Genomic DNA, 21,211 nt, shown 5'->3' with positions numbered 1-21,211 from the left:
TTCCATCATTTGGATTATCACATGGCCCTACAAAACGCTATTCCAGTTCACCAGAAGTAGAAGTAAATGGCTGCACAGGAGCAAGTCGGGTTGGGGTTTAGATCCACAGGCCAATTTCTCTGCCCAAACCCGTACTTCATGGTGTGGGTGTAATGCGAGAATCAGAAATATCAGATGGCTTTTGGATAGAGACCACATACACCGATTCTATAATTCACATGCCCATGACCTACCATTTACTTTAACAGAAAGAACAAACACCTAATCCAAGTTGTGCTGCCTCAGTGGCTCTGGGGAGCATTTCCAGCACCACCCTTAGACCCCAGCACTTTGAGGAAGAGGAAGAATACTGATTGCTGGACTCTTGAAATCCCAGCTACATGTGAGTGCTAAAGCTTCTACTAGTCCTACCCTTAGGTTGAGCAAGAACACTGGAAAAATCTTAAAAGTCTGAGCACTGCAGAATCTCAGAGCATTTACACCAGGAAAATCAGGAAAAAAACCAAAGTGAAACCTCAACAATGTGCAAGTAGCACAAACTAGGGATGGGGAGAAGAGGAGAAAGCAAAGAAAGAGCTATTTTAGATGTCTCTAACAATACACGCGCTACCACAGAGGGCTGTCAATAGAGGGTAGCCAATAAAACCAATTTTTCTTTGCCAGCACGTTAGAGAAGTTAGATGTCAGATGTTAGAGAAATGGATGCTTTAAATGACAGAAACTAAAGTGTAATGCACCTCCCCTTGGCCACTGAAGTTAACGCATAAAAGCAAAGTGTCAAATATAACTGTTTCTCACTGGCAGGAAAGCTGCCTTTCAAGCAAAGCTTCTTTTCCCAGATCTTAGAGCACTGCACTTTCAAAACAGTTGGGAATTGGCCTGTAACGTGCAACAAAGAACAAATGTTTCCTAACCTAAGTCAGGCTTTCTGTCCCTAGCGCTTCCTGCCATCACTGGGATGCAAACCAGCGTATGACCTGGCACAAGGCAACTCCTGGAACAGAGGCAAAACAAGTCTACTGGGGACCTAGATTAAAATAAAGGTTTCTGAAGAGATATTCTTTTATTCAAAAGTCTTCTGAGCAAATAGCAATGGCCAAGACCTCCCTCACACATCAGGTTTTGCACTTTCTATATATGTATCACATACCACTTGATTCATGTCTTGAAACAACAGCCCATACAGTACTTTTCTTTTCCTAAGGATTTGTTGTTTTCAATTATTTCGCATTTACTTCATCTCTTCTTTGTCACGGTCTTTGAAGAGAAGCAATTTACAGCCAAGGCAGAAATAAGAGTAGAAGCAGACTTACGTGACCTGCCGCCAGGCTGAGCTTGCTGTGCAGTATGATTTGGAAGACCGGTCACAAAGTGACGGTGCTTGAGGCAAGAGCTCAAGGGCATCTGAAGGGATCCCAGTGCGGACAGAGTCACGACTCCTCAGCACAAACCCATCCTGCCTTCCTGCTATCACACTTGTTTGCGGGGACAAACTCCAAGCTGGGTCGCATCTTCCATTTGTAGTTTCTGTGCAATGGGGCAAGGGGGGGGGTCTGCTGGACGGGTGTGGAAAAGCCCCCCCTGATTTACAGCTGTAAAGACAACTTTCAGCCCACGGTAAAGCATGCACTCCTTCCAGGTCAACAGGAGGTATTTCCTCTTACAATATACAGACAGCAAAAGAAACAGGGTGTGGGCAGTAAGGCGAACATGGAAAAAAAGCTTCTATCATTCCCATAGCCAGATGCAAAGGGGACTGCAGAAGAGACGGTGAAGCAGCCCTTTTTCCATCACCCTCTTTTCTATCAGCACGGTGAAAACCTGCTTCTGCCTACACAAGTGCAAAGAGAGATGAACCAACCGGCGCTGTCCCCAGAGCCTGCCTGGCATTTCAATTAGCCCTGGCTGGGATGATTCAGCAACGAGAACTGATCCCGGTAAGAGCAACACGCTTCTGTGAGACGGCAAGGAAAGCAGCTTCCAGCAGAGCAAGTTACAGGAATCTGCAAAGGGAGCAGATCTGAATGAGCCGGGTAAAACCAGCTGGTTTGACCTTAATGGATTCCTGGTCTCCCATCAACACCTCAACTAGGCAGGGGGACATGAAAAGGCACCAAGGGGTATTTTCTGCTAGAGGGAAGGAAGAACGTGTTTACAGTACGCTCACTTTCCCCAATGACAAGTTAGCTATGTGAGTCACCCGTATTAAACCAGAAGAGCACACTATTGGCAAGGACACAGACGTGGGCGAGCGAAGTATAAACCCTCGGCTTTCCACCAGGGACAAGACTAACTAAAAATGTTTAAGGCTGGCAAGAAATTTCAAGCTTTCAAACGCTTGGGGGGAAATTACCCAGTTTTAACCCCCAAGGAGATACCTGTGCTCAATTTTGATGAAGGAGCACATAAAAAGTACATTTCCAAAATTATGAAATAAACAAGCCCTGCTAATTGGCATCGTTTTGCTCCAAAATTTGTGCTAAATTCTGCTTTTAATTGCAGTGGTATAAATCTAGACTAATGCCTTGGGTTTCACCAGAAGTCTTCTGTATTTATCTACCTGTCAGGAAGAATAGTTTCAATCCTAAGAGCGGACACTAGGAAAACAAGTGGAATAGTGAAATGGCCTCGCCAAGTCAGCCTAGTGCGTTGGTTTTCAGATCCTATGAACTCAGCAAGAAGATCTACAGATCTCTTTAAGACTCGTTACATCTTTTTTTTTTTCATTTGGAAAAGTCTCTGGTCAAAAAGGAACTCAAGGAATATCACTAAAAATACTCATTAAAAGGGAACAATGTGTTAGTATTAAGTATTTCCTTGTTCATACAATTTTTATAGAAAAAAAAGTCCTTTTGCAGTGGGATTTATGTCATTTCCATAGCAGATATTTGAATCTCTAGAAGGCCTGGAGTGTCACAAATGTTGGGTTCTATATGTTTAACTCCATGTTAAACAAAACATATTTTGCTGAAGTAGAGGGTCTTAAAGGCATTTGTAGCTCACACACAAGTGGTTCACATCTTGCTGGTATCTTTTAAAGAGTTAAAACTATAGGAAGCTCATGAAAGGACAGATCCAACAGAGTTTAAATTCCACACTGATCCCTTGAGATTTTTTCCACCAACAAGTAATTTCCAAGACCTCTTCAAAGACTGAAACATAAGAACTGAAAGAAGATGGCAATAATTAATGCAATCACTTTTAAGTAAAAAACCTTCAAACATTCCCTTCTGCTGCACAACCACACAAATGACTCCAAAGTTAAGTTTACAGAGGCTTTTCTGTTATAACCCAGAGATTTCCTATCCTTTTAAAATATCACATAAGGACTTCTCAACAGCTTGTACTTTTTACACTAGCTTCAACCCAAAGATTTTCTTTTTCTCGCACTTGCTAAATCTACCTTAAACCAACAGAAATTAGAGGAGCAGAGTGTCAATGAGTATACTGAGAGTGCAAGCTGTCTCTCTCAATGTATCTGGCTTGCCTGGGATGCTCTTTGTTTTGATGTTTTTCCTATTCTAAGAATGTTTTTCAGGTAGGGAATTTTAATTTCGCCTTCCCTTAACAGACACGTACTTCCAAAGCCAAATAATCTTCAGTGTTCCATGAATCATGGTGCTCAGAAAAATACTACCCTTTGTCAGATCTTGGGTAAATATTCAAAGTGTTAATTTTAAATTGGTAAAATGCAGTTTGGCTTAAGGCATAAAGTATTCTCCTGGAATACTTATTACGGATTAACAGCACAATATGAAGCCTAAGGCTATAAACTGATGTTAAAATTTCCATTTAGAAATCAATAGTCGCTGCAAACAAAACAGCCCGCTCAATTCTGTGAATACCGCAACTCTTCCTGAGGCACTAGTTGTATATAAAGTTTGGTAAAAATCTGAAGAAAGCGTTCCAAAGCTGGAGTGCACCTGATGCCCCTCTCCCCAGACTGCAAACCTGTGGGATTCTGGAGCTGGGCACAGCGCTGCTGAAGGAAAAACAGCCTTGGAGCCGTAAGGTGCTACAGAAACCCCAACATCAAGGGAGCTGAGCTGTTGGCCTTACATCTGAGAAGACACTGAGCTGGTGCAACCTTGGTCTGTACATGCCCTGAGCAAACCCAGCACCAAGTCTCAGGACTGGCATGTCTTGAACACAGGACGGCTTCAGATATACCCCGAGGACTCCGGGGCAGAAGGCAGAACCAGGGAAGAGTTATCTAATCTCACATTAAAGATACCTCCACAGGATGAGTACACAAAGTGCCTAGAAGTTTCTGTCCTGAGAGCATCTCCTGCATTTATTTCCAAAAGCGGAATAACTGGATGCCCAAGCAGTAATTCAGCGGGGATGACTCAAGCCTGAATGCATCTTTCAGGAGCTCAGAACCCAAATCTCAGGCCCGTCTGCCCGCTGCTCACCAGCTCTCGCATCCCCTCACCTCAGAGCCCCGTTTCCAATTTCAGTTTGTTTTTGCAGTGTGCATATGATCCCTGATGTGCTGCAGAATGCAATTCCATACGGATATTTACTACCTATTGTTTTAGAAGAGCCAAGCTATTTTTCTTTTCCAAACTGCAGAAATCACTCTCATTTTCCTCCCCCCACACACAAACTCTCTTTTGTCTCTTAACTTGCTGTGCTTGGCCGCTGGCCAGAATCCCTTTTTCTGCCTTGAAGGAGGGTGACAGCACGCCTTTGAAGACAAGCCAAGGCTGCTGTTAGGCTGACCAGCGGGGAGCAATCCTGCCCAGCACTCCCTGGCCTCTCCCAGATCGCTCTCCCTCTTTCCCAGAAACATGCGGTCTCGGGGAAGGCAGAGGCTGAGCCGATCACAATTCCCAGAAGAGATTTTTAAGCAACAGATGAAGTTTAAGCAGACACAGAGAATGCTGGAGCTGGAATAGACATCACGAGTTCATCGAGACCATCCTCTTGCCCCAGGGCAAGTCCAGCTGTACCTACAAGACACTGCTGGCAGGTTATCTGCCCCACTGGTTCTCACCAGCTTCCAGTCACAGGCTGGAACATTTCTGCAGGCAGTCCAGTCCAGCACATCACTTACCATCAGAAAGCTTTGGTAAATCTACTGCTCTTACTTCATTGTAATCCTATCAGTTCTTGTCTGAATACGGACATGGAGAACTCATTCCTTATATCACGTTTCTAGCAGAACTTTAAAATACAGAAAAGTAAGCCGTAATGAGTTCCTCTGGTCATGGTGCCTGTACTCTGGCTACAAAAACACTATGCTTCTCTTCACATAGCGCCTTTATCAGCAGCAGAGATGACCAAGGGTTCATGGGCTTTAATTCCCACAGTGTCTTGAACCTTTTCTTGGAAGAAACAAGTCCTGACCTTACCGACTTTACAGATTTAAGTTGCTCACATGCAAATACTGCAACACACTTATAACTAGGGGTGAAATGCAAACATTTGTGCAAAACTAAAAAGCTCCTCTGCACAAGACAAAGGCTTTACAGAGAGTCTAGTAATAATATATTTCCTGCATTACTTTATTTGCTACACATTCATCTTAGTCTTCGCCTTGGGATGCTGCTCATTTCCTATTATGACTATGATACTCGGTTGGCAAGATGAGAGAAGGTGAAACTCTGATTCAACACTTCCAATGTTTTTTTTAAATTAACCTGTTGCTTATGGCATTTTTGTCGCTCACACTGGTAGTAGAGAAATACAAAAGTACAATGGTACATGTCTGTACTCTGATAACAACTTTAATTGTTTCAGCTTGAGGAGGATATAACTGCAAAAAGATTGACAGGTGTTGAGAAGATTTTCTTTTTTGCCCTTGAATGTTCCCGAGACACAAAACAAAACAAAAAATTTTCCACTCTAACTGTAACTTGCCAGTGCTTACCCTCACACTTACCCAGTAGAAGGGTTCATGATGCAACCCCCTTTATCAGTAGACGCTTTGCAGTTACAGCCCCTCTCCAATGTGTCGTGATTCATTCCAAAATTGTGGCCCAGTTCATGAGCCAGGGTGACCGCTGCACCCAGAGGGTTTTCTGAGTGATCCTACAACACAACAACACACTAGTCAACATATAAAACCAATTCAAAATACACACTCCCCGCTCTGAGGTTCTATTGCCTGTCCTTTGAAATATTTGATGAACTTACCAGCTGCATTACACTGTTGTTAAATGGACAAAATTTTAAACTCATCCACCGTACCCCAAGTGCAGACTGGGAATTTCAGGACAGGCCACCCAGTTTCCCCAGCACATTAGGCATTTGAGACCACTGGACAGTTCTGAACATCTGGGCCATCTCTTTATTTACGGCTTGAAATTCCCCTGCTCAATAAAACCCCCAAAATCCCAAGACATGGCAGAAGACAGTCACCCAGGTGTGGAGTGTTGGAAAGGGCAACCATTTATGGGTGAGGATGAGTGTGACGAGGGAATAGTGAGAAGATCCTTCATGTCAGGAGGTAACTTACATAAGCAGCAAGAAACTTCACTTGGTCTATTTAATATTCTTCAGACTGTTCCTTTAATATCAGAAAGTCCAAGATTTCACAAGCCTTGCAAGGAAAACCAAGTACCTTTGAAAATCTCCTTTTTAAAATGAAAGGACAAGGCAAGTCGAAATCTTAGATGGCCTCTTGTTAACACCTATGAATATTCTTCAATGTTGCAGTGTCAAAACTGAAATATTAACATTAATCCTTGTTGAAATACTGATTTTTGGGACAATTATTTATGAGAAGTTCACTGCATGGTCTGATTACAGGTTGGTGTGATCGGACTGATGTTTTGGCTTAACCACAAGTAAGAGACCTTTCCACATTGATCATTTTCCTTGAGGGAAAAAAATCCCCCTGTACTCATATGAAAGCTTCCCCTCAAGGCATAAACATGTAATATAAATGCATGATCCACTATTTATCAGTCAGTAAATGGAATTACTATGTACAGCCGCCTGCTTTAAAAGTGTATTTGAATATATTCAGTTTAAATAACTCTTTTAGTATCATCTAAGCCAACCTTCAGACTAAAAAGAAGTGAAAGGTAAAACAGTTCAAAACATTAGCTACATATTAATGAAGCCATTAATACACGACTTGGGGTAGATTTAAGAGGTTCTTCTTCCATTCATCTGTGCTAATATTTTTAGTAAGTCACTTCTCAGAAAACAAAATAAAAAAGAGAATATAGTCATTCTGAAGACAAGAAACTACTTCTGCATTTGGAATAAACTCGGAAGAATTTTATCTTTTAACAAAGGATCTCTTTTTAGTTTTTCTTGCATTTTTAACTTTTAATATAAAAATCTTGTGACTAATCCAACAGGCAGCTTGTGTGCAGTTCTATTCTAAGATGTCCATTTGATGAAAGAAGCTGTACAACCTGTCCTAGTAAAAGAAACAACAAAGTAAACCTATGCAGTAAAATAATCTGTAATAATCAAGAAAATATAAACTCCTGCAAAAAGCCTACATACGGAGATGTCTTATCTAGACACTAGTCACATACAGACTGATTTACCTTTTTACTCATAGTAATTTATGAAATATTTAGAGAATTCTATGTGATGGAACCTGATGTCATAAAAAGAGCACAACCTCTCACTCAACTGGAAAAGAATCCAGGACTGAAGATGAATAAAACAACAACAAAATTCCATGTAATTTACCAACAGCGCAGTGGAATGATGCCTTGAAGTCAGGGCTATGAGGTCAAGACAGAAACTCCCTTAAGGTCTGAGCTACCTCGATGGACAACAAACTGAGCTCAGATTTCTCCATTTTTTCAGTCTCTCTTACTGAACAGAGACTACACTTATTTGAAAACCTCTAAAGCTGGCAAGTAAAAACAAAAACAACAATTCACACAGTCCACTCCAAAACTGGAGCACTAAATTCCGAAGCGTAATTTGTGTCTTGAATAGGCAAACAATTATTACAGCCCAGGCGGTTCTCGTTACTTGCTCTGATCCGCTTGGAATGCAATTTTATCAGTTTCTAGAGAGGGTTTTTAAAACAAGGAATGTGATGTCTCAGCAAAAGAGGTTATGTGAAGACAGCATAAATGAAGGTTATCAAAACAAACAGTTGACACGTCCCATTTGATACTGAGACCAGCTAAGTATCGCAAGGACTAAATAAATGAATAGCAATGTGACTTTGATTTATTCCACCGGGGTCTTTTAAAGTTAACTTGAGCAGTAAAAGTCATTACCAAACAGTTTTGCAACCACTGAATAAGCAACCATCTACTGTTAAGACATAAGAAGCTGTTGCACAAAACATGCAGCTGCCTTCAGCTGAACTCTGCTTCAGTCCACTGAGATTCAGACCAAATCGTAATAATAAAATACTGTCACCTACAGCTAGAACAGGCTAATGTCCCAATCCTGGTACTTCACATGCAGTTGCAGGAATAAGTTCCTAAAACACACTTTTATTTCATTTAAGCAATTCACTGAAATGCAAGTGCCTCAGTTCCACACCTGTCGTTCAGCCTAACTTTCCACTGAAGCCGATAGAAATTTGACATGAGTGAGAATACTACATTTACATTACAGCAATGTTTTATGTTTAGATCCACGAATTTAGCGGGCAATCTTTTCAAACACAATGAAGACGGAATCACGTGTCAAAGATTTGCTGTTTTGTTTGGTCTTCATACAACACAACAAAACCATCGCAGTAAAATACAATTATAATGCTCTTGATACCTTCTCAGACGCGGATGCCTCCTCTCCCCACTTTGAGTTTCTCTTATGGTTAGTGGGGGACAGGGTGTCACCCACACTGGAGAATTCAGCCCTACAGAAAAGTCCAGATGGGCAGGCTCTTGGGGTGGGGGGGATGATAGAGAAATTCAGATCATATAGGAGGGCTGAGTAACTGCAAAAACAGTCAGGAAAACCAGATCATACAAGGATGATTCCAGTTTTTGTATTCAAATATTATTTTTCATGCAATCTCTCTGCTTTCTTTCCAATGAGTTTTGAGAGCATGGGAGCTATTTGGTATTGAGTGTTGGGAGTGGGATGGGTAAGGGATTGGCGGAATTATAAGGATGGACAGATGTTCAGCTGCCCAGTGTTGAGACATTTGAGCGCTACTGTCTCCCAGATGAAGAGTTTCTTTTTTTTCTGTCATTTGCCTGTCTTCCAAATTTAGAGCTTTCTTCTCTAGGTACTGGTATAAATAAGAATTTTTGTATGCACCTGAATCAGCCTTTGTTAACTGGGGAAGGAAGGCTGGACAGCTGCCCATTTGGGTTTTGGGGGTGAGAGTTTGCTTGTTTTGGATTTGGCTCCTTTTTGAGGATTTGCTTAAAGAACTGGAAAACATTTATGGTTGCGCTGTACAAGCCTTGAGTTAATTTTCACCTCGAGTAAAGCTGCAGCCTGGCCCATGATTCAAACAGGGGCACCGGGGTTCTCCTGGACATGCAGAATCACAGAATAGTTTGGGTTGGAAGGGACCTTCAAAGGTCATCTAGTCCAACCTCCTGCCATGAGCAGGGACATATAAATCAGTCTCTCCTCTGCCAGAGCCCTGAGAGAACGTTAGGAAATGCTGATTCTTGTTTTCTTGTTACCGGAATGAAATATTTTCTGTTGTTTCTGTTTAAAATGACAGTTTCCAGAGTGAAGAGGACTGACTTTGCAGTAAAATACACTGTAGTGTATTTTAAACCTTGTGCTAAAAATTAAATGGACAAAAAGTTGTCATTAAGGGCACCTCTGACTGCAGATAAAGCCAAAGCAGCAAGTGCTCGCCTGAGGGTGAAATGGATAAAATGGGCCTGTCTGTCTCATATAAGCCTTTGCCAAGATTTGGAAGTGCACTGGGAGATTTCTACAGCTTGTTCTTCCTCTTTTCCTCCTTTTCCTTTCGTACCTATCCCCCAGGTACCCAGTGAAAACATGTAACAAACACCAATTAGAGACTCAGCTTCTAAAGCTACCAAGAGACTGAAGCCTTTTTCTTTTCTACCATTTTGACATGACTTTCTCCAAATTACGTGATGTCATTGTTCTTTCCTATACCTCAGCTCCCCTGCTCACCTCGTAAATCCTCCCAGTCCGAACCATCTATACATCATCTTCCATAAACGCACACAAACCCCAGCTTGGCTACTTGCCTATTTGTCCAAGAGACCACAAAGGAGACCTGTTTTGTAGACCAAACTCAGCTTGGATGCTCGTTAAGACAGAAGGCAGAGCTTTCAAGGGGCTGTATCTCTGGGATTACTCTGCGGCACGAAATGTCTTGAGGCAAAAGCCTTAGTGCCCTGGGCTGCAGGTTTGCCCTATGAAGCTTTGAAAGACTGGGAGCTTTGAGACCACGCAAACTCTGAACACTGAGCTCCCAGCTCATTTCTGTAGAGATCTGAGGTGTCCAGCAAAAGCTGGAGAGAACCACCACATCACCTGACGTGCTGGAAGCCTTGACGAAGCGGTAGAAAACACAAAGGCTTAAGCATGCGCACGTTGAACTCAGAGACTGTCTAAGAGGTGGCTTTATGCTCTGGAGTTGAGCTCTGAGGTCACCAGCTGAGCCTGTTAGTGGCCTGCAAGCTCTGGGAGTCTGCAACAGCAGAGAAACACTGTTCAAAATTAATAAAAAAATTTTAAAAAAATCTGAAAGAAAATCCTCCAGAACTACTTCCAGAAATTGGCTAAGATGTTTACTTGTCTGTTGATCATGCCTAGAATGTAACCACAGCATTACCAGTAATACTATTTGAGAGAGGCTCAGGTAGAGTAAATGCTGCCGTTGTTTGTTCTTGTTGTCCGGCAATGTAATAAAACCACTGTGCTACTAAGATGGAAAATAAAGCCTTACACAGGAAACTTCATAAATACAGAATAAAATCAATATAATAAAAGATTCAGCATCAACTGTTGTTGCCTGTAACACTAGTATACCCTAGTGCGTAACATATACATCTTCTGGTTTTCATCCCTTATAGTACCTTAACACCTGATTTCATGATAATTAGGAGTAGGGGATTCTTCCAAAGAGGCCACGCTATATTTTAATGCCATATTTTGAGTTTTTTCACTTTGGAAAGTATCATTTACAAGCAATGTGCATGTAGATATAGATAACATTGACTAAAAATGGGACAAAAGGGGCTGACGTCCTGGTACAGAATTCAGTACTACAAAACCTGAGATCGTGTCGCGCCACCTGGGCCAGTTTCAAGTCCCGTGCTTTTACCACTTACCATGACGACCCCTCCAGACTGCTCTGCGGTGCACATGCTCATGATGGGCGCCATGCCAATGGTGGTCCCTTGGAAGTACACTCCGCTGTGGGAGGGGGAAAGGAGAACAGTCTCAGAATCACCATTCCGTGCCAAGATACCACCCTATTATTTTCAGTCTTGTATTTCTGCCAATCTCAAACAAAGATCCCACTTCAAGTGTGTCAGCTCCAGACATTTGCAGGTTTAAACAATGAAAAGCACACATTAGTCATGCCGACTTGCCAAACTGACAATGACGAGAAATATCTATTTGATCACTGTCCTTTGGGTTTACTGCTGTAACAGGACCCTTCTTTCCTTTCTTTTTTCCCTGACTGAAGTTTGGAATAGAAATACAAACATAAAAATAATGTCTCTAGCTCAAAGAAGGGTTATTTTAATGCAGTGGGAAGTTTATATGCTACTTGTTATCATACACAGCCAAGGATGTAATCGTTCCAAACAAAGTGTTATTATACATAGAGAGCAATCAAATATCTCATAAGGGACAGTTTGGAAGGGCTCATTCTATTCTTACACAGCTAATGTAAGAATATCTACATAATGAGTAAAGAGCTCCTTTTATTTACTAAGACATCAGGCACATTTATCTGTAGAGTATAAAGAATGGCTCATTGATCAAAAATGATACCTGGTTGAAGAAAGACATGTTTCTCTTATGTTTTTTTTAAGAGCGCTTTTACTTTGAGAACGTCTACTCAATTACTTTAATCCAGGCGACAGGAGCAGCAGGGTAAAAGATGTGTATAATTTAATTTTTAAGTCGCAAATGAATTGTCTGATTTAGACTGCATTTTAAAGTTTACTGAGGTCTTTCGACCAACAAACACGCCTAGTGCCACCTCAGCTCTGTTTCTGGGGTGAGGGCACGACTGCCTTTTGCAGTAACAATTTAGACTGAGACCAGTTTAAACTGCTCGTAAATTCATGCCCTAAGTATTTACCAGCGTCTTACACACGTACAGTTCTACATGAGTGGTATTCAGGAATGGCCTACAAGCAACAGGGCTATTGCAGAGCTGCGGAAGGAAATTCATTTGAAGTGTCTGCTGAAGAGCTCTGCAAAGCGCTTTCGTGTTTGATGTTTGCAGAGGGGAAAGACAAACCCTCAGGGGCACAGAAGTTTCTCCCAACAGCTTAGCAACTGGGGAAGAAATTAGTACTGCTGTTCTCATATCACTGCCATCCCAGCCGATATGAAATATAGTGTCAAGTCTACCTTATTAGCTGTGCATTGTCATGGGGTTTACGAGGTAGCAGTTTCAGCTTTCTCCAGTCCAGAAACTCATGCAGGCTGGTGAAAGGGTCTTGAGAAATAGAGCACTTATCCATGTCACTCCACACTTCCACTCCAACCAGGGCTACTCGAATATTTAGGGGCCTATAGAACTAATGAGAAAACAAAAATAAAAACATGTTTCTAAAACCCATTTTACACCACACTGGATTAGAATATGTTAACAGAAGCACAACATGCACATGAACCTTTATTGCAGAGGCTTAACCAGTCTCTTCTCCAGGGCAAAAGTGAACACCTGATAGGACTGTGTCAGAAAAAATATTTCCATGACTTACAGAGAACAGTCCTGACCTAAATACCCACCAGACATTCAAAGACATCCAGAGATAACGCTACTTCTTCATGTCCCACTCAAGTTTGGTATCGTCTGAGATTAAACGCTGCAACTACCTTCAAATGTCAGCTCGAAGGTGACTGAGACAACGTTTGCCAGCTTGTCCTGCACTTGTGAACAAACGTGTTGCTCCAGCAGATGACTGTGCCCTCCCTCACTAGGCCCAGTGCGATTCAAGAGGCAGAGGTGACTGTGCTGAACTATGGTTGTGCTTCAAAAGAATAACTCAAAATTACTCAGCCATCGAGTTTTGCTCCTAGCGGATAAAACCAAGTGATTTTGGCACCGTGGGCTACCTGTGCTATTAGCACACTGGTAAATGCCACAGTTGCTACAAGAGGGGAGGCAGAGCAGAATTAGCAACCGAGCAGAGAGAACAATTCCAGTGTGAGACTAATGTGAAGGATTCAAGAATCGATCAAGTTCAGATTTGGCTGACAGTCTGAGTAAAGCGTATACTAGATCTTTGTCTTGTTTGTGTGCATTACAGTCGTTTGGATAACACTGGCATTTGCTGAGCATAAATTAAGCATGAAACATAAATATATTATAACATGCAAAATTAATTTTGAGCAGGTAACATATAAACACCTGTCCTCCAGCAATAAGTCAGCAAGACAATTACGGAAGAGGTGGAGGTGTCTACAGCAGCTTGTTTTTAATCAAGAATGCTTCTCCTTGAGTTATTTCCCTTGAAGTATCACTTGGCAAGTTCTCAGCTAAATTAAGACTCCCTTCAGTTATAATTTCACTACTGGACGCCTAATTTTTTCTGGCCATACAGCACAACAGAAATAAACTTTAATTTGCTCAAAAAGCACTGTAGAGGACTCTTACCATTTATTGTTTATGCGAAGAAATTACTCCAAATAAAAAAAAATCCAGTGTGTGTCTCTTTCTTATTGCTCTCACTCAGCCATCAACTCCTGCTTCCTAAAGCCCTGCATATTTTTAATTCTGCGATCTTCCTTGGGCCGTATATATTATTGATCATATCTTCGCAGGCCCTTTGTTGGCCTTACAATTTGACCATCCCTTGCTGCTGCAAAGGACTTTGCCCTTCAAATTCCTCCTCTAAATGATCCTTTTTCTATAGGCTGTTCCATAGGTGATTATCCCCACTCTCTTCCCAGGTTAATAAAATCCTAGAGCTAAACTGTACATCTCCTTAGGAGCGGTGCTTCCACAGATATATGCATCCTGTGTATAGTTCATGCATTACCGAGAACTGTTTAGAGCAGAGCAGAGCTCACAGCTCAGTACACTGAAGGGCATACAAAAGGTGTACGTTTACTTTTTTGGTTTTACGGGTTGGAGAGAAGTATTGCTCTGAAATCCTGCAGTATTAGGAAAGCACAGAGTTAGCTCCTCGGAAAGGTCGATGGATCAGGAGCTGCAGCAAAGGTTGTGAAAGCTGCTGATCTGAGCACAGCCGGTGCGCTGGGAGGGCACGATGGGGACACAGCCCCATTAAGAATGGAAATACTGGAAACGTACAGCTAATGCTTACCAGTAAATCCCTGCGACAAGCTCCTTTTCTTTTTATGAAAGCAAAAGTTTAAAGTTTTAGAAGCTTCCTTAATTTGTTGGTAAAAGAGACACTGATTTCAGAACGTCCTTCAGAAAGCATAGTAAGATTTGAAAAAGTGAAATAATGCTCATGTTCTTACCTTATCAACATAGTTTGCAATTTCTATCAGCCTCTGCTTAATTTTTTCCACATCCTTGCCTTGTCTCTGAAACTTCAAATGGAAAAGATTAATATACTAGCAGGACAAATGTCATCGTTTTCCCCCAACAGCCCCCTTACTCTGCCAGCACTGCGGGCAATGTCTGGGGATCCCCGATCTGAGGCAGATTCCCGATGGCTTCAGGGTCTGCTCAGAACAAGCACAGGCTATGGGATAGGATTTTGGTTCTCACAAAAAGGTTTAAAAATCCCTAAATCTTACATAGAGATCTTTCTGGGACTGATGTTTTGTGAAAAAGAAAAGCCTCTTCTGTTAGCTCTTGCTCTGTTTTGTGATTGTACCTCCCTAATTAGCAGTGTTCAAGGAGACAAAAAAAATGAAGTAGTAAAATAACTCAAACCGAGATTTAGATCTTTGGTTGCCGTTCAACTCACTGGAATATTTCTATAGTTAGTCCCATTTGAGAGTCAAATTCCTTATGAAATATTGCAAGAAATTTTACAATTAACTGTCAGCATTGTCCTATCCTAACAGTGCCTTCCATTGCTTAGCCCTAATTAGGGAAGAAGCTTTACTTTGGAAAACCATCTCATTACAGTCTGAAGCACATTACTTACGATACCATGGAAGATGAACTGACCTACTGACCCATGTTTCCCGTAACTTTTTAATTTTCTTACCTCGCGATTATCTGCCACAATAACAAGCTCCACATACTTTGTTGTCTTCAGCGTCTCCCTCTTATACTGCCAAAAAAGATGCAAATAGTATTTTATGTTTGCCGTAAGTCACCCTTGGAATCGCCTCTCCCTCAGTCCAACACAGCGCTTGCAAGAGGAAACACACAACATCTCAGATTACCAAAGATTTCACTACATACGAAGTTTTATTTTATTCCTTCTCCCCACAGAAGTTTTCCTGTTATCTTCCACAACAGAAATCGCCTATGTGGTACTTACAAAAAAAAAAAACCCTCAGGATTTGATCACAGCAAGCAGGAAAGTGGTGCAAAGTCTCTCTCAACCTTTCAGTTTTCCACAGCTGCAATGTTTGAGTTATCTTTCCTCACAAGAAAATATCTCTAGCAGAAAGACTTTTGCTGTTTTCAAGGCACATTTAAAGAAATGATGAGCTGACTTTTAGCAAACATTTCACACAAGAGACAAACTGACTAACTAGGAAAAATGAGAGATAAAGGGATATTGAGTGAAGCAGAGAAAAGATCAAGTGGTCAACTGATAAATTATGTAGGAGGAAAAGCCCAAGAACAAAAACTGCAGAAACAAGCAGAATCAACTGTCAGCATCTAGGGAAGCAAACCAACACTCTAAAACTAGAAGGCATCCATTTAGTTTTGTATCTGTGTATTTACATAAAACAGCTGGTCACACTACCTGCAGTTCTAAACGCAGGTCTAGAAGAATCATAGTATCAACCTGCAAAAAGATCACTGAAGAAAAGGATTTTTTTAATAGAACTAATTGTAGCACAGCTTCTCTGCTACCCTAAAATCAAGTGACCTATTAATGCCTGTAAAAGTTCTGTGATTTACAGCAGCTGAGCATCTATTCTATCATTCCTCCCTTGCTTCTGGAATAAGACAGTTCTGGAAAGGAGGTCACAGCAGTGTATCTGATCTTCATGCCAGAGCTTAAGGAGCTTAAGCAGATGTATGACCTACTAATGACCATGATTTCTTAAACTAAACTAATGCTCTATGACCTAAAACACAACTAAAGCTTTCCAAAGCAAACTGTTCTCAGGCAAACTGTGCGATCCCCTGAGCTAAATCAGTGCTGCACATCACCTGCCAGCCAAATTTCACAAAGTTTTCTTCACATCCCTAAAGTGTTCCTCTTTATTATCTGCAGATTAATGGCTTTGAACGTCTTACAAAAAGCATTGTCTTCAGAGGAAAGTGACTTCCAAACTCACATTTAATAGTGTTATATAGCCTTCAAACTACAAGAACTGGAAAATAGGTATGTTCTATCTGGGCAGTATTTATGACCTTAGAAAGCAGTAAAAGCTATCATTAATGAACCAAATGTCAATGATACAAACACGTCACAGGATTACGCTTACTAGAAGGTCTGGCAAATGAGCTCAAGTAGATACTCTCACAACTTTTCCTGATATTGGGGTTCTCTGTCACATTCTTGGGCAACTGCCACCACCATGGGCACATGGTGAGCGCACAGACTTGGTTGCACATGCCCACACCTCGTTTGCCACCCAGGTCATCAGCAGCGTCTGGCGATGTGCCAGTTGGGACCCAGGAAACCAAGGAGTCAGCGTGTCCCCTCCTGCTGCTCCTGGCACAGCAGCAGATGCAATACAAAGAGCCTGCCACGTCTCACTGAACTTCAGCTGGATCTACAGCGCTCTGGCGGAGCTTGATTTACCTCTCGACAAAATATATCAGACATGAGTGAGATGCCACGCAAGGCAAATGACCACGTGGGTGTTGTGATGGAACTGATCTCTCAGACACTAGAAGTCTAACAGAAACCTGAAATTTATTATGCCGTCCTGATCAGAGAGGTATCCCCAAAGCACCCCTAGTGTTCTTCCAAATGAAAAGATGAGACATGAGAGTCCAGGTATACAAAGACGTAAGAAGAGCTGTGTTACATCACTTTAAACCATTTATTTTTACCAAGAGTAAAGCTGTTTGGACTTGAGAGAGCTAAACTCAGAGAAATTGGTATAATCATGGAAGCCTCTGGTGACTGACTTGCATAAAGAATCCATCCATTCCTGTGATTTACCCAAAGGTTATGTGCATTCCCTGGATACAATATTTATTTATAAAATGTATTTAATTATTACTTCTTTCAACTTGCTTTCTGCAGCCAACTGCATCCATGTGCAATCCACCCCCTGCGTTAATCCTTCCGAATTAGAACGAGGAGCCAATAACACAGCCATGGTAGATATACACGATAGGAGACAAGAAGCTTTGCTCTGCTGACCACTGCCTTTCTCCTGTGCTTCCACCACACTTGATCCTACCGCAAACCTGCCGTCCCACGCCGCTAGAGCCCTGTAGGAACTGGCCTGGCTTGGATTCACGCTGTGATGTTGCAGCCTCCCTCTTTCTCCATGATTCACTTGCCCCAAACCGCTCACTTCCCTGCTCCGTGCTCCACCAGCATCACCAAAATGCCTATTTTGTGTGGCTACAGCAAAAAACCCCCATGCTGTAGGGCTGTCTTATTACACATCAGGCTTGCTTTCTGTAGGACCCTATCTCCATGGAGCTCAACTGGAAAACACTCTCTGCTGCAATTTGAGGGTCCACTGAGTTATGAAATGACCCAGTATTTATAGAGACCCAGCTCCAACAGAGCGAAACGTGTCTGCACACATCCGCTATGTTATCTGACTCGCTCTATTAAATCTGTGTTTGGATCTGGGAAGCTGAGTCTATTGTTTGTCCCATCATTTATCTGTATTTAAATCTAACCCAAAGGCTAGTCTAACTTGGTGATATATTGATCTCACATTTCAGCTCTGCTCAATAAGCATTTAGTGTAAGTAGTTGAATGAAGAGTCAGGAAAAACAAATAAACAAAAAACTTCCCCCCAAACCTGCCAAGAAACCCAAAACTTCCATCCTGCCCTAAACCTGAGACTGGATTTCTGCCTTCTTTTATCACCTGGTGTAATTTGGAGCAGCCTTACGTCTCCATATTTTACAGGTCATCTTTATTCAGTATCTCCTGACATCTACTTAGCTGATGACGACACTGAAATGTGAAAACTCACTCCACACATTACATTTGACAATTTTCAAAATTCATACATAAGAAGTGGATCCTACATACTCAGTATATATATAGTACCTATCCATATGATGTGACTGTTGACAGTTTTTTTAATTATGTCCACTGAACCACAGCAAATTATGTTTTCAGATATTTAAGGTGAATTCTGGCAGGTACTTGAAGCCATTAACAAAACGTGAGAACCATGAGGGTAATAATAAAACTGCTAGTTGTATGCACACGTTTTATTTCAGTTGCCTAGCGTTACATTAATTACCTCAGTGAAATTCAGTCAGAAGTCACGAAGATTTTGGGGCAACCCTAATGAAGTTGTGAAAAGCACTTTTCCAATGTTTTCAACCCACATCCATTTTCAGAAAGATGCTTAGCCCAGAAGATGGTATATGTAAAGGCTAATGCATTAGATGTAATATTTAATATTCCTAAAATGTCAAACAGTTTAATTCCACTACATAAATAATATCTAGGGATGCCATTTAGGTTGCTTTCCTTAACAATTAACTTGATGCAAAGGCTTAGTAGTACATGTAAGTATAAATCCCAATACGTGACATTTAATAAATGCTGAAGGTAGATTCGTATTGCTGTATAATTTCTGAACATCTAAACCAGTCTTTTTGACAGTCCCCATCCAATATGCATATGAACTTGTTACAGTATTTCCTCTTCCTGATTTTTAGCTCATTTAATTTTCTAGTTTCCATTAGCTAGATGCATTTCATATTAAGTGCATTTCTTCCTATATAGAAACAATTACAATAATACATCTGTAAAATAATATGGTGAGAATTTGTTTTGTCTGCATAATGTACTTTCCTACTAGAATGTAATAGGTTCAAAACCTAATATTAGCAAAGTATCACAGCTATTGCATTCTCTTCCATCTTGGGTGGGCGAGAACTTTTCCGGACATTGCTCAGTGTTCTTATGGGGTCTTAAATTCTTGCTATAATCATCCACGAACCAAAAAGTACTACCACAGTATGAAACTATACACTTTTCTGTGCCATCTGATTCCCACAAAGAAAGTAAAAAGCTAGTTATACATGCAGGATCAAGAAAGAGTAATAAACTTTTAAGTATATGCTCAATTTTAAGCACAATCTTAAGCACATGACATCAACAGAACTTGACTACATGTGTAATGTTTTGCAAAGCAGGGACTCTGCAACAGTGAGTTTTGGTGGGCAGTAATATGGAAATGCTACCAGAGACACACTCACAAGCCAGAAACATCAAAGTGCCTCATCCACCTACCCTGCCAGCCTGAGAATGGTGCGATGTGTCATCGCCAGCAGCTCTCACTGCAGAGATGTCCAGCTGGTGGCCACAAGATCCTGGGGCTATTTTCACATTCTCTGCTCGGTAGATCTTGTGTTCACTTGTAGCACCTTCTAATGGCTCCAGAACGTAGCTCTTGTTTTCAAATGAAATAATTCCCCTGTTACAGAAGGGAACAGAGTAAGATGCATGGTTTTCAAGAGCTAACATATGTGTGTCTACAACAAAGTTACAACAGGTTTTTATAACAACAGAGTATGAAAAAGCAAAACGCTGATTTACAATGTCATGGTCGTGTGGAGCAGGAAACATCAAAGCTGTACATTTGTCATTGCAGCACACTATACTTTAAAAGAAGCAATGGCTCAAAGAAAATTTTCCTCTTCTGAAGTGCTGTGCTGTAGAGCAAAATTATATTTGTGTTTTATGTGTTTTCCATTTTCGCAGTGAAGCACGGCCATTGCCGAGTGGAGTCACGATATGTGTGCTTCTGAGGACCCGTGGCAAACAGGACTGAACAGAAGTGTGGTGAAATGCTTTTATAAGAAAAAGCACAGAGTGAAAGTGTTCATTGTGACCTGCAGTGTGCGTTATACCTTCTAAGCCAAATGCTGATGCAAGCATCAATTCTGCCAGATGAAAGAGGCATTGTAGTATCAAAATGGATTATTAAATATTGCAGAGTGGGGCAGCAGAATGAACCTCAAATATATTAGCCAGTGGATTCCTGTTTAACTCATTTTACTACCCAAAGTAATAATTTTTACAGCAATCCCACCTGCTCTCTGTGGAGCTCAAAGATTTTCCATCAATGAAAGCACTCTTGTTGCACTACTTTAAGCTGCAGTATGCAAAGAGGAAAGAGATACAACACCTTGCTCCAAGAACATGTGGAAGAACATAGAACATGTAGCCAATTCTGGGCTTCATGTGCTGCCTCCTCACTAAAAACCGCTCTCCTTCTACACTCCAGACAACTCATCAAATAAAAGCCACGCTTCGGTTCTTGTGTTGGGTCCTTCCCAATTATCCTGAGCTGTTACAGTAAAACAAAGTTGACAAAAGGGTGAATGTCTTTCCAGTTCTTCCTACTGAGGAAGCTGCTGGCACAAGGCTGCTCTCTCAGCTCAGCACAGAAATACAGGCAGCGTGGTATAGATGTCCATGGTCTGGGCATGCTGGAATAGGATTTCTGGTACTGTATGGCATAAAGTAAGATGACCTCCGACAATATTCCTGGAACTGGTAATCAGAACTGCAGCTGGAGGACCATGGAGTAAGAAGACTGCTCTGTGCTGTAGCACAAAGCAGCACGAAGTGGGTTCACAGACAGCGCTTGGATAGAAATCACTGGAAGATAAAGGAACTTAAATATTCTGTGCCTGACAAGTATCTAATTTGCATCCTGAGCACATCCCGCCAGCCACACAGGAGGGTCCCAGACAATTCCTGCATCCAGCTGGACATGGGGTTTTGTTGGGTAACTGCGAGACCAAAGAAAGACACCCTTTAAAACCCATTTCTCTCTCCTAAACTAGGAATAAACATTTGCTTATGGA

At 41.5% G+C, this 21,211-nt stretch overlaps 1 protein-coding gene across 1 annotated transcript in view; it reads right to left on the bottom strand.

Moving 5' to 3' along the window:
• The window catches only part of ADAM12 (ADAM metallopeptidase domain 12), a 178,020-nt gene that overhangs the window by 42,643 nt on the left and 114,166 nt on the right, over nt 1-21,211 (bottom strand). Inside the window, exons 6-11 of the mRNA XM_065638798.1 lie at nt 19,629-19,812; nt 15,261-15,326; nt 14,560-14,631; nt 12,475-12,644; nt 11,214-11,298; nt 5,888-6,036 (exon numbers count right to left, since the gene is read on the bottom strand). Coding sequence (XP_065494870.1) covers nt 5,888-6,036; nt 11,214-11,298; nt 12,475-12,644; nt 14,560-14,631; nt 15,261-15,326; nt 19,629-19,812 — 726 coding nt within the window. The remainder of the gene's footprint in view (nt 1-5,887; nt 6,037-11,213; nt 11,299-12,474; nt 12,645-14,559; nt 14,632-15,260; nt 15,327-19,628; nt 19,813-21,211) is intronic.

Source organism: Caloenas nicobarica, chromosome 7 (assembly GCF_036013445.1).
Source record: "Caloenas nicobarica isolate bCalNic1 chromosome 7, bCalNic1.hap1, whole genome shotgun sequence".
Taxonomy (NCBI): domain Eukaryota; kingdom Metazoa; phylum Chordata; class Aves; order Columbiformes; family Columbidae; genus Caloenas; species Caloenas nicobarica.
Note: the sequence above shows the minus strand (reverse complement) of the source record. Positions and strands in the feature narration are given on the sequence as shown.